At 31.4% G+C, this 14,949-nt stretch overlaps 1 protein-coding gene across 1 annotated transcript in view; it reads right to left on the bottom strand.

Annotated features, from left to right (window-relative positions):
- LOC134233969 (ryncolin-2-like) overlaps positions 1–10,983 on the bottom strand; it is a 32,526-nt gene extending 21,543 nt beyond the window's left edge. The window contains exons 1-4 of the mRNA XM_062716020.1: positions 10,828–10,983; positions 10,654–10,735; positions 6,702–6,838; positions 6,011–6,107 (exon numbers count right to left, since the gene is read on the bottom strand). Of these exons, the coding sequence (XP_062572004.1) occupies positions 6,011–6,107; positions 6,702–6,838; positions 10,654–10,735; positions 10,828–10,983 (472 nt within the window). The remainder of the gene's footprint in view (positions 1–6,010; positions 6,108–6,701; positions 6,839–10,653; positions 10,736–10,827) is intronic.
- Between the last annotated feature and the right edge of the window lie 3,966 nt (positions 10,984–14,949).

The raw sequence follows: 14,949 nt of genomic DNA on the forward strand, positions 1-14,949 counted from the left end.
CCCCACTTTTGATGTTCTTTTCTAAATATTCAAGATAAATTTGGCCTATTTGCTTAAAATTAAAAAAAAATTAAGACTTTAAAATACTTTTCTTGCTTATTAAATTTTCAATGCCAGAAAAATCACTTTTTATTAGTACAGAAAGGTCAAATAATTGATTTGCGAAGCAATTTGAAATTTTTTCTTAGTCACAAATTTAAGTGTCTTTTTTAAAACAAACTTAAAGTTAATTTTGTTTCATGCTTTATTAAGACACAAATTCCAGTGCAAAAAGGTCATATTAAATGTACTGTAGCGCTAAAAGAAGCGTATTGATACCCATTTTTTGATTTGAATTTTAACTAAGCTATGTATGTAGAAACTAAAAATATACTCGGCAAAAAAAGTTTAAGACTTTAAATATCAGGATCGAACATCGTTAATTAATTTTACCCAGGAGCAGAGAAGATTTTCAAAGAAATAATGTATTTTCACTATATAATCTAATTAGCCCAGCCCTAGCATATAGAACCCCTGACCCTGGGGCAAAGAATCTTACTATTTTGGTACAGTGTAGAGGACTCAATGCTTATTACAATCATTCCAACAGTTTCACTGCTTGATGTCTAGAAATAAAGAAGATTTTTAAAGACTGCATTAATTTTAGTGGTTTTGGTCCCACCCCTCAGGCCCCAGGGACCCTGAAATTCACAATTTTGTGTTCCTCTTTTACCCATAGATGGGTTATTTCAAATTTGGTTGAAATTGGTTCAGTGGTTCCAGAGAAGAATCTAAAAATGTTCAAATGTTTACGACCGCCGAATGACGTACGACGACGAACGAACAGAGATAGCAATAGGTCGTCTGGAAGACTCAGGTGACCTGAAATTCTCAGAGGCACATCTCCCTTTTAAAGTGCAGTTTTAAGTTTGAACTCAGATATGCAAGGATGGAAATTAAAAGGCATACAGAAACCACTTCTGGTAAATACAGACCCTTAGTAAGCAATTTCGTGGGTGGGGGTGGGGTGGGGATTACAACCATATATTTTCAGTTTGGGCACTATCAACAACCGAAAATTCCTTGGCAAACAAACCAAAAAATAAAAGATCGTCAGATATTATTATTATTATTGAGGGGGGACATGTATATTGTAGTGAAGTTGTCAATAGTATTCTATAGCTAAGTATCGGCATAATAACCCCCCCCCCCCCCCCGCTTCTTACACGGCCATAGGAAAAAACAATCATCGTTGAAGGAATTCTCAAAAGTCGGTAGAATGTTTTTAATATGAAGACATCACAATTACGCCTGTACATGTAGCACAGGGAAAGATATTAATATAAGTATTATTGCTACTTGTATAAGTATATATTGAATTATAAATATGTTTTTATTTTTTGAACATGAAATAAATTTATTTAAAATTTTATTTCCAGCTGTTTGGCAAGCAAAAAAATTATCAGAAAGGGATCCTGCAGATATCCAAGAAATACAAAAAATGTCGGAAAGGAAATAAAATTGTCGGAATTGAAATTTTAAGCATGTCGGAAATCCTATGCGAAATACTGGAAATTAAATGCAGTGAAAGAAAACATGAATATGAAATGACCAAGCACACAAAATTGTGTGCACCTAATAAAATCCATAACCCTGGTAATGTTTATCTAGCATATATTGTGTTCATTTGAGATAATTTCCATTTTTCAAAAGATAAGATATTTATAAGCTTGTATCTTTAACTTGTTGTTGGGAAGCTGACACTTATTCAGTTTACAAGGAATCTGTAGCTCTGGAGCTTCAAACGCTATTACCCAGAGAACAGGCCTATAGCAACGCGTATCAAAGTATTGGGAGCAACCTCCAACATCACTCACCTGAGCACATGGGCTAGGTAAAAACAAATGAGCTCAGCACTCAAAAGTTTACTTAGGGAAAGGAGGGGGGTGGACTTGAATTGTATACTTCTTGCCACCATATCAATATAAATTACTGGTATTAATGCAAAAACTTTGGGCCAGGATAGATGAAACTTCTGTAGAAGCATCCTCAAGAAGTGTACATTCAAGTTTATTCAAGTCATGACCCCCGGTGGTAGGGTGGGGCTACAATGGACGACCAACGTTTTACATAGGAATATATAGGAAAAATCTTCTTAATAACAGCAAAGCCATGATTGGTCATATTTATATGGAAGCATCCTCAGGTAGTGTAGATTCAAGTTTGTTCAAATCATGACCCCCGGGGGTACAGCCACAATGGATGATCAAAGTTTTACATAGGAATATATATAGGAAAATATATAAAAATCTTGATTGGTCTTGTTCAAATGTTAGCATCCTCAGGTAGTTTAGATAAAGATTTGTTAAAATCATGACCCCCAGGATTGGGTGGGACCAAAGTACATAACTTATTTGGAATAGAGCCACAGTTAGTCAAAAAATATGTAAGCACTCTTAGTTAGTGTAGATTCAAGTATGCATAGATTCAAGTTCAGATCACCCCCTCTTTTAGGATCGGGACCAGTTAGGCATCTACTGAATTGATTTTTCCTAGCCACAGTGCTCAGGTGAGCGATGTGGCCCATGGGCCCCGTGGTACCTGGATGAGTTCGATGTCAGTTGTTTTGTTTTTGTTGCATAATATTTCCATTTTAAGATATGAACTGATCGGATACATGAAGATGGCCCTCTGACCATCGTTTGCATAATTTTTGAAATATGTTTGCACTACATTATAATGCAAATCTCACCAAACAACATACAAAAATAAAGTTTCTACTTGTGTGACTAGCCATGTTTCAAATTCATTTGTATTTGATCTAGCTTTGGAGATCTTGCAATATTTCTTTCAAATGGTGTAAACTTCAATTTTACGTAAATAACCGTAACTGACTGCGATGCGACTTTTCTTATTTTGATTTATTTTAATTTGCCGCGTCGCCCTCATGGAGCAGTGGTTAGAGCGTCTTCTCTAGAGTCACGAAGTAAGGAGCTGATCCTTACGTCGCGGGTTCGAATCCCACTGTGGGATGCAGTAGGTGCTGCCTTTGAGCTACTGGGAACGTTTTTTTTCGTTTGGAAAAAAACTCCAATCTATGACAAGTATCAATAGAATAATTAAAACCTTATCTTCCTATTCAATTGGAAATGTTTCCATAGTGACGTTATTCATTTTATTTATCTATTTAATTTCATGAGGAATTAATTCATACATTGTAATACTTTCTGAAAAATCTGTGACGAGTGCCGAATCTTTCAATATTATAAATAACGACTACAGAGTATCCCATACTGAAAATGTAACATTGTTTGCTATGTGCTAGAAATAGTTGTTATGGATTAAATGAGTTTAAAAATCATCATTTTTTTCTTCAGGATGTGATTTAGATAAAGATTTACAGGTAACACATGAATATGCGTCAAACTTTCTTTGTGTCGTTGCTAGGGGAGTGGTGTTGTTGCTACATTGTATGGAAATAAGTCATTGAACAATATTCAATAACTTGATACAACATTTTAAAGTCTTTCAGAACTATCACCATGGAATTATCAGCATATTATTTGAATATCCAATTCCATGACAAACAATACAATCCCAAAGTCAAATCTGTTTTACAGGAGACATAGGAACTTTGGTTGTCATGTACACGGAATCCTTGCCATATGGGTTGATTAAGTACAAAAAAATAACAATAATAAAACCAACATTTCATTGTCAATTTTGCTCAACCGGATTTTTCTGACTTATTTTGAATAAGCCTTAATAAGATTACACGAATACACGCCAAAATTACCTTTCTTTGCCTTGTTGCTATGGAGATAAAGAATTATGCAATATTCAATTATGTGCTAGGGAGACCGAATTTAATTATAGTATTTTAAAATTCATATCTTGTTTATCATAAATAACCGTTCATTTGATTTTTCTGTAAACGTTTTACATTGTTTCTCATTTTATGCATCAAAAAGCCCATTTTTGTTGCTAGGCAACAGATTCGACTTTCAAAAGAGCCCATGGATTTGACTTCAAATTCTAAAAGAGAAATACCTTTGCTTTTATGTGAGATACATGCAACAACTGTATTAATCTGGCCATTTTTAAAATTTGGCCTTGAATATTGCCAAAATCACGAAAAATGCTGAATCAGCAAAACTTGTAAAACATGTGTACCTTCCAATGTCTACCACAGAACTGACTTAAGACCTAAATATTTTTTATTACATTATTAGAACACAATAAATGTGTATCTTTATTACACCCATAAGTAAGAATAATTCTCATGGTATTTACATGTTATTTTAAGCCTCAAAGATAGGTGATTTTTTGTCCTTTAACACTGAAAAATCCGCCGGTTGCTAAGGAAATTTCTTTGGCCGGGTTTCCATGGTTACCATGAATCAAAACATTTTTTATTTTACATACATTGTTCATACTTCAAAATAAATCTATGAGTGAAAAATCATCAAATTCTGAGAACCCTCATATATCACCCTTTGTCTGATTTTTATGTGGACTGGTACTTAACATTTCCCTCAAAACTTCTGGATTATTGATTATGTTTGTTATCTGTAACAGAACATCAAAAACAAAGGTATACTATGATGTAGACGCTTAACATAAAAAAAAAATGAAATGCACTATTGTACCATCAGCATCTGCTTAATTATTTGTGGTTATTCTTCATTTCTGCTTTTTTCATTCCATTCCAGATTTATCATTCACTAGATTGTCTGTATGATAATTCGTTGCCCTGCTTTAATCTCCGTGCATGTTTTAATAAAGAAAGATTTTGCCCCCACTCTCCTTATCAAATTCTTTCAAATACCTTCAGTGTAGCCAAATCCCCAAATACTGAGTACTTTTTATTTAAGCTTGCATTCTTGAAAGAATAGCTTCAGTGGTCATAAACACTTTTTTCTTTTGTTCTAATACGGACCGTCTCAGGTAGATCAAAAGCAAAGTTTTAAGTACGATATATGCCGAATACATTTCTGTATTAAGGTAGGATTCTTCTCACATTTCTTGTATTTAAAAATTAATGAAATTTTTACAGAAACAGGACGACAATATCACTAAGTGATGGTATCATTGAGATTAAATTTGACCGTTTAATATTAGAGGCAAGGTCAGGTGAAGGTCATTACCTTTTTCCTGGACAATAAGAATTGAAAAAAATACTGTTTTCAATCACGCGATCCCTACTTGTAATTCAACAGATTGAATGTTTTTCTTTTTGCATAAAAAGATACTACCATATAGGGCCTATTAGATGATATTACCAAATTGACATGGATAATTTAAATAAAATGTATATTTGATAATCCGAATTTCCTCTACTTGTCTTAAATTTTTAGGATTTCTTAGTTATTTTTATATGCTTCCTATATTTAACTTTTTCTAATTTTCACATATAGTAAAGTTGTCACGTAAAGGTACAACATGATACAAAAACTAATAGTTTGGATCGTTTACTAGGAGAGAAATAACACTTTTTACGGATTTTTGACCCAAATCTGTACGTAGATTTGAAGCATTTAAAAGCCAACATAGTTATAGTATGTGTGAAAAATCTTATCTATTTGATATATTTTGAAACTTTAGTCCCTTATTATAAATTTAATTTACATTTGAAAATTTCGTCTAGTCTTTGATTGCGTAAAAATTATAACTAAATTCAATGTTCTATAATAATTTTGAGATGCAGAAAAGAAGATATTTTCATACGCCACCATTCCGCCAAAAATATAGTCCCTGCTAGTTTTCAAACGCAGGTTACCATTTCTATTTAAAATTGTATAATTGTGATGAGGAAAGAAAAATATGGTCTTTTAATTCTCTTACATTTACATATATAAGACATATCAACAAATATACTTTGAATATTCCATCTAGTCAGAAACCAGAGAAGAATCCTACCTTAAAAAAGATATCAGACAGTTTTCGACCCTAACGGGCCTCAAAGTGTCTGATATTTTTTTAAATACAGAAATGTATTCGGCATATATTCAATACTTATATATAATCATACCTATCCAGAAGTTTTTTGAGACATTCCCAAAGCCATGTTTATAGTCGATCCATGTCCTGTAGAAATCTACGTCACCATCCTGTCGTTTCTGAATGACCTGTAAAAAATCCTAGATATCTTATTTTATTGCCTCTTCTAAAAATAAACACCAACCACTATGTTACATTCTCTTTCATTTGTTGAAAATTTTCAAGCTAGAATATATGCAAGTGTATAGTATTTGGCGATATAGAGGCTGTTTGGAACTATACTGAATATTGTAGATTTGTTTGAACATCTAAAATTGTCCTTGTGTTCAAGATCAAATCATTTTTTTTTAGTTTCTTCGTTTTTTTTTTCTTATAATTGTCATTGTGTAAAAGAGTTTAGAAACTAAATCCACGCAGATAAATATTTTTGTTTAGTTTCTTCGTTTTTCTCTGTCCGTGATTGAGTAAAGTTAAATCCCAGAACTTCTGATTAAAATTCTATTGCCCTTTTTAAATGTTAGGGTTCGTCACTCAGTGTTTGGTTAATGCTATAATAAAATAGAATGGTGTTGCTTTGATTGTGACTCCTTATTCAGTTGCTAATGTAGCAGGACAGCCATAATATCATCATGATAAAGTTTTGTTAGGTTTGTTTTCAAGATCTCTAACATGTGTAACTGTCTTAGATTTTCAACATAAGCACAAATCAAAACACTACTCACAATCCACCCTCCCCCATCTGTTGTCATCTCACAGAAGACCTCTCTACGGGTGTCAGGGTAAATAACGTACACACTGTCTTTTCCTTTCTTGCTTGGGTCTCTTTTCACAATATCTGAACAGTCTTTGTATATTTTTTCTATTCAAATAAAAAAGTAAAAAAAAAAAAAAAAATTCAATAGATAATTTCTATAAACTTATAACTCGAATTGTTTATCATGTTTTCAAACATAAAATCAATGGATATTTAAGTATTTCTTGATACTTCTTTAATTCATAAACGAATGCTATAAACGAATGCTCCGTAAGTCTGAATACTTTCTTTTGGACCTTTTCAAATATTATTACACAATCTTAAGGTGTAGCAATTTCAATCTGGAGAATAAAATAACTAGCCATAAGTCATAGTAAAATAAAATTTTAAATATGAATTAATTGGAAATTTATCATGATCAAAAAATTTGGTTGAAAAATATAACATTATTTGCAGATTGCAAAGTTATAAACTCAATGACATTGACAAAAAAACTATAAAGAAAACCCGTATTTTGGAAAGTCATGAGTCTTTATTTTATGTACCTACATAAACATCAACTAGTGTTAAAATTTGTATGGAATAAAACTGACGGAAGAAAACGGAATGCAGGCATACGGTGACGTCTCCATAATAGTGAACAATTCTCAAGAGGTACATGTACATTAAACAACATACAATCAATCAATCATTTGATGTAAAATATCAATACCAATATAAATATAAACCAAGAAAATGTAAACCCTTGTTTACTTAAATTTAAATTTAATTTAATTCAATGAATATTTCATTCACTGATGTTAGTGTGAATAGGATAGGTCAGCAGGCTAAGCCTATTTTAGCACTCTGCTAAAAATATCCAAACATGTTTTATGAAAACAAGATCTTGTGATTTAAGGTGAAGAAATTGCACAGATTAAGAAGGAGCATTGCAGAAGGTAAGACGTTATAAAGAGTTAACTGATTCTTAATGTTTAAAAAAAAAATTATTTGCCTCATTTACATTCAAAATAAGTCCAAGAATGTATTATTTATAAACGAATGTTCTTTAAGGATACTTTATACACCAGTGCAAAATGTTTTTGGACTACAAGAAAATTATGAATAAAGGTGTAAATATTGAGCTTATATATTAAACTTTGAATTTGATACGTGGCATTTATCCCCAAGAACAAAAATTTCAAACACAACACAGTATCAGTGAACAGAAATAAACGTTGTTAATTTCCTTGTAAAAATATATATGGATAATGTTTTCAATTAATTAATCTTGGCCTTTAAAATGTTAAGAATATTTCAATTTATTACAAATTCAGTTATAATCTGTAAATTTCTATTTACTGGAACTTAGATCTAAGGACAGATCACTTTAACTGCAGAAAAAAGACTTAAATCAGAACTCTTTAGTGTATAATGTAGAGAGGGTTCTTAAATCTATATATTTTCGTTTTGGACTTTTTAAAATAATTTTACAAAAATTGAAGGTATAACTCTTGCAATCTGGAGAGTTAAATATCTAGTCATAAGTCTTGATAAAATAAATGTTAAATATGAGTTAACGTGAAATCTATCGTGATCAAGAATTTTGGTTGAAAAATATACAATTATTTGCAGATCACAAGGTTATAAACTCATTGAAATTGACAACAACTATGAAGAAAACAAGTATTATGGATAGTCATGATGAGTCTTAATTCTATACACCTACGTATACATCAACGCGGCCTTGGTCAGGACAGGTCACCTCGTGGGGCAGGTCGAGGGTCCTTATCTCACCATGTTGTCCTCAAAAGGGGTAATGAATTGTATAATAATATTCGGTTTTTAAAGTAAATATATTCGGTATAAAATATTTCAAAGATAGTGTAGAAAGTAGTTTGTGTTTAAGACTTCTGTATCAAGGTGGTAAATGAAATGATAATAATTGTTAGTCGATTTCGTGCATTTTATGTGAATAATTAATACCGAAAATACTAGTAAATATGAACTAGAAAAATGTAAACCTTTTTTTTGTTTATATAAGAAAACGATTACATTCAGTCATGATTGCAGAAAAATTCACATCCGCCAACACTAATTATGCATTTTTTTCAGCATTATCGTAACCAACATTTTTGTATAAATATTTTTTTCATTGCTTAAATATGAGAGATTATTGCTTTTTACAGTAAAACCAACTAATGAAAATTTTATTGTCTTCTTTAGTCAATTATCTTGACTAATTTGATAGATTTAATATTATGTAAAACTTAAATGAGAAATATAAAACGCATAAATGTATTATGTAAGCAAAAACCTGCATTCTTTAACGAGTAAACACATTTTCATCTTAGCTCTAAATCTTTTTTTCTAAGATTTTTTTAATTATAGAATATCTTAAGAGTTAAAAAATACGTGCAGCCTTGTTTGTATAGGAAAATCATTGCATTCATTCATTAATGATCGCAGAAAAAATAAGTGGACTCTTCTGCACTGTAGTTACAAAATTACTGTATGAGTATTTCAGTGTTTAAATGGTTTTGTTTTTATTTCACCGTACATGTATAACCAAGTAAGTAAATTTCCACTGTCTTCTAAACTAACTTATGTTGATTAATTTGATAGATAGAAATATTTAAAAGTGGAATGGAAAATGTCAAAGTATGTATTATGTAAAGAAGAGCTTGCATTCTTTAACACAAGTGAATGCATTATCAAGTTATCTCTAAATCCTCTAAGGGTGTTAGACGAAGGGGAACGATTTTAATTTGGGACTGGCTGGAGAGCTGTGTTTCGTAAATGACACTTTTATGAGATTAATTAAGACTAGGTATTACTAAAGAAATGAAATACTTACAAGGTAAGCACAAGGCTGGAGTCAATTACTTTGAAAATGCAATTGAATACTTTCAAATATATAAGTAGTTTTGTGAATCATTTGCAATTAAAATACCCGCACAATTGATTTTCACAAACATAACTGATTATGAGTAAAGAATGTATTTATATATATTTCAATTATTTCTGTTTGATTTTACAAAATTTTGGAGACCCATATTTAAAAATTTTCAAAATTTTAATGTCTGTTAATGTTAGGGATATAGTTAAAAATAAATAACATACGGTGTGTGTGGTTGGGAGTTTCATCATTCAAAACCTGTTCATATATAAGATGTTTAAAGATGAACAGGAAAAAATTCTTTCTGATTAATAATTTGCTATTTTTATTGATTTTAAATTTGAATCTTTTAATTGTGTAAGAAACATATATAGAAATATGAAGGTAAACTAATAAACTAATTAGTCAATGTCTTTTTTAATATGATTCTTTGATAATTTCGATTCTCTCAAATAAAAAAAGCTTTAATTTTAAAGGTTTGACCTCTCCCATGCAAACACTTTATGATAAGTAAGAAAATGATGTCAAATAATCGATATTGACACACAGACAATTTTTGAATTAAAAGAACATATACATTAATTAAATGTTTTAAAGTCTAATTTGAGAAATTTTTACTCATACAGGGCTGACCTGCTTCAGATGAAGTACCACAATACTGTAAATCACATATTTTTGTAGGATAAAATTTTCGTGGTTCGTGGAGATTTAATTTCGTTGATGTAGAATTGTTGAGTAGTTATGTATGTCACATTTTATATTTCGTGCGGACATGAATTTGTGGGTCTCTTCACACCTCGAAAACAATGAAAATTAAACCCACACAATTTCACAACATTTTGACCGATTAATGTTTTAAAGGTCATGACAGTAAGGGAATTGCTTTGCATCAACGACTTCTGTGAAAAAAACCTCAGATTTTAAGGTCTTACTCAAAGACCAAGGACCGTTTACTCCAATTATCGAACTCCAAAAAACTTTGATTATAACCTAATTTTATAATCATCACATAAAGAAATATGATAAGAATCTTATATGTTACCTTTTAAAACAGGTACACATTTACCCTGAAGACAAATTGCATCCTCGGTACAGGTATGCTTGGGACACTCGGACGCCAGGTGCTGAAAATAAATCAGTTTACAGTGATAACTCATTTAATATTTGATCAAATTGCTTTTAATCTAAATATTTCAATATCTGATGCAATGCTTACCTTTGGAAAACTTTCCCTGTCAGCATGTATGATTCTGCCTCCGGTCATGAGGCTACTGACTTTTTGGATTGCAAATCTCGTGTTGTTAAGTCGGCATATCATTTTTTCACGTATCCAATCAACTGAGCGACACAACTCAAACTCGTTACAAACCATCATGCACCTTGGAATATTAGCATTCGACAAAAGATTAAAACCAGGCACTGAGGAATTTTCATAATTGCTAACGATTAACGTTATGGGATCAAAGCACTGGGAATGGCATGTCTGTAATAGAGTTAAGGTTTGTACTACAAGGTATACACTGATCACCTTAGGACTTGCTACTATTTCCATTTTAAAGGTTTTCTTCATCGCTTTAGTTGTTACATGGTGGGCACCATCAGGATAATAACCTGTCTGGGATTTCTACATTGTTATAACATATATAATTTATTGATGAGGTGTCACGTGATAGTATTATTTGTGTTTTTGATTGATTTGTTATGTAGGTGAAAGATTGATACCGATTAAGTGTTGTTTATATTTGAAACTTTTAGCTCATTTTTAAAAATAATAATGACGAACGTTCTTACTATTTTTTCTACTATATTTTTTTTCAAATTACTTTGCAGAAAACAAAGAGATCTTCTATTCGTGTTTGTAATTTTAAGTACATACATTACCTCGAGCTCGTACAATTATTGTCGCTTTGTATTTAGACATCTGAGGAATAAAGTATCAACTGCACCTGATGTAGTTATTGTAATTCGGCGTATTATCCAGAAAAACGTATTATTATGCTTCCTGTCAGTTTGTCTCTATATAACCCATACCCTACGATTCTCGCATAGTGGTCTAAGGATTTATATAACGTAAACACACTATGCCGAAATAGTGCACGGCTTTATTTACTGAAGAAAATTCTTCAAGCCGGGGAACCAACTCACGACCATGAGATTGTCAGTCCGATGCCTTATCGATTACGCCACAGAGACGATCACTCATTAGTAGAATTTTATTATATATATGATCTTAATTTATACAATTGACACAAGAAGGAGAAAATAGACAAATATTTTTTGAAAACAGTTATTTTATTCTAAGGAACCTTAGATTAATGTGTACAACAAAGATTCAAACTAATTACATACACAGATCGTTAGATGAACTGATTTCATAGGGTCATCAAAACGCTTTTTTATATGACGCTTGATTGTAGGATGTAAAAGAAAATTATCAATGAGAATCCACGTCTGTAAACAAATCAGTCTTACTAACAAAACAGAAAATAAAGATGAGTATCGTTAGGACAGACTATTCTGACTTATTTAGAGAAAATAGTAAATACTAGTAACCAAAATAAGTAAGCATGCAACTAATTTTAGCATGAAGATTTTGAATGAGTTTTTGCAAGTGCGCTGTTTAAGCACCGATATTTTCAGGAAAAAGTCAAATAGATTGCCGCATAAATAATTACAACAGTCAGCATAATAATAACAATAGTGTTGCATTATGCATGTACTATGCCTAAATAGTAGGCAGGGTTTGACACATAGTGCACTCGCCTCCGGCTCGTGCACCATGTGTCAAACCCTGCCTACTATTTAGGCATAGTACATGCATAATGCAACACTATTATATAATTAAACGTTAATAATATGATTAAAAAATAAATGACAGAAACTCAGATCAATCCATGCCGTCTTATTTTTTGCATTCGCTTATGTCCTTGTCAAACATAATGAGAAAAACGAGATTAAAATCAGCATTTCCAGTTATTTTCATTTTGTATTTATAAATAATATTTAACAAAATTAATGTCAGCCACATATATACATGTATTATTATTTTCCTTTTTAATTGATTCTAAGTACATTATAAGGGGGAAATTATAATCTACCATAATGAAAATTTACGAATAGCCTCCCAAAAAGGGAAGAATTTTCCCGACACCAAGTTTTATTTTTGGAGATGTTAAAAGATCCATTATTGAGTGAGGGTGGGTTGATTTAGAGAGGGAGGTCAGGTAACAGATTGTGCTACCGTCTGCGCTCTAATCCTGCGAGATATGACTGTCATTGACATTTACAGACATGAAACTACTCAAATATTGTTCAGATTTACTTCTCCAGAATATTCGAGGGGTTTTAAGAAAATTTCCATCACTTTTAAGCATTTTGAATATTGGAATGTAGACTATATAGGGTTACATTGATAAGGGTCTCCATCTTTTCTTATATACACTCCACGGATCAGACTTCTGTAATTTTTGAGATCTTTTAGTTTATTTTAAATATTCATGCTGCCTAAAGCGAAATGCTTTAAGATACCAGCATTTAAATGTTGCTAAAAACAACTGTATCAAGGTAAAAAAGAACATTTTACAAAAATGGTTATCAATACACTATAGAGAACAACAAAACACTCTTTGGCGAATTGCTCTGTGTGAAGATTCTAAAGATTCTTTGTTTTAGTAAATTACATGCTGAATTGAACCTAAGTAAATTATGAGAGAGAAGATCCTTAAAAATGATTGTTAATCAATTTTTGATATGGTTTCATAGATGAAAATTGTTTGGAAAATTTTGCCAATTTTGTAATAAGCTAACAGCTAGCTATAATATGCATTTAAACATAGGTTGTTTTAAATTGTTATATGACAGAAAAATCAGGATTGAGAACATTTAAGGAATGACTCTAATTTTTCGCAGATTATAAAAAAGCGTAAACTGACCCAAACCAGGTTATAATCGAATAATTTGGCCAGGAATTAGAGTCATTCCATATAATCTAATTTTAAAATAATTTAACAACTGTGGGTGTAAAATTGTGCTGCTTTTTATGGGTTCAAATTTGCCGCTCAATAATATATCCCTAGTAACGGAAGTAATATGAAACAAGGGGAGGTAATAACTGATACACAGATCTAGCAGCCATGATGTTTGTTCACATGAGGTAAGATCGAGCTACTGTTTGAAGTTAACGGTACATTTATTAAATCTGGAATTCTCCATGAATCCCAAGAATGGAAATGAGGGGATTGCATGGATACAGTTGATTCAGCTGGTTGTCGGGGGGTGTTCCCCATACCAAACCAGGTTATTGAGAAATAATTTGCGTTCCTTTTTGGAAATCAACCAATGAAAGACTAGAATACAAACAAAATTAAATCATTTTAGACTTACCTGGTGTGAAAGAATATCTTTTGTGTGAAATTACAGTTTTTATTTTCAATGGGTTGTGTTCAAGAAAAATATTTTGTAAAAGAAAAAAAAATGCTTTTACAAAATAGAAGTGTATTATAATAATCGTTTTATCAACAGTTTATAAAACATATATTATTAAAACCTATAATGTTCTACTAGAAAAATGGATAGCACAATTAAATAAAAGTAGAAGGTGAAATGCTTCCCGTTATACATCAATAAAAGAACAGCATTTCTAGAGTGCGGAGCCCCCTCATGGGCCCGAAGGGTTTGTTTCCACTTTCTCCGACTAGCGGAGGACCCAAAAGGTGCAATTGCAACTAGCTAAGTCTTAGCTGATATTTCATATATGTGCTTTTCTTTTTCATGGTTTTAAAAACATAGTTGATTTTCTGAATTTCCCTTCGTTTTGTTTTATGAGGGAATAGAATTCAAAATAATCAGGATTCTTAATTATTATGACCTTTGATTTCATTCTAGAGAATGTGTCGACTATTCATTGAGAAAGGATTGGCGTTTTGAGTAATAATAATCTGTCTTTAAAAACCATTAGAACAAATAATTTGTCATTCACTAAGACAAAAATAAATAATATAACTTGGTTAAATGGCAGAAACTTGGCAGAAATGATTCCCGAGTTTAGGTTCCTTATCACCACATCGAAATAAAGGTTTCGAGTGTACCTTTTCTAATTTTGATTGTAGAAGTTTTTTTTATGAAAACAAGTAATATGGCCTTCACTGACATATTCAAAGTCTCAATACATAAACACAAAGTTTGACATATACAGTACATGTAATCCAACTCAGTTACCAGTTTGGAATAAAACATTTTGTAACTTTCCATCAAATTATGCATTAATATTATTTTGCACATAATATGATTTTAATTTGATTTGACTGATTGATAAAAAAATATGCTTGGTATGTTCGGG

The sequence above is a fragment of the Saccostrea cucullata genome, unplaced genomic scaffold (genome assembly GCF_032062105.1).
Source record: "Saccostrea cucullata isolate Sc308-1 unplaced genomic scaffold, CSIRO_AGI_Scuc_v1 ctg3950, whole genome shotgun sequence".
Lineage (NCBI taxonomy): Eukaryota > Metazoa > Mollusca > Bivalvia > Ostreida > Ostreidae > Saccostrea > Saccostrea cuccullata.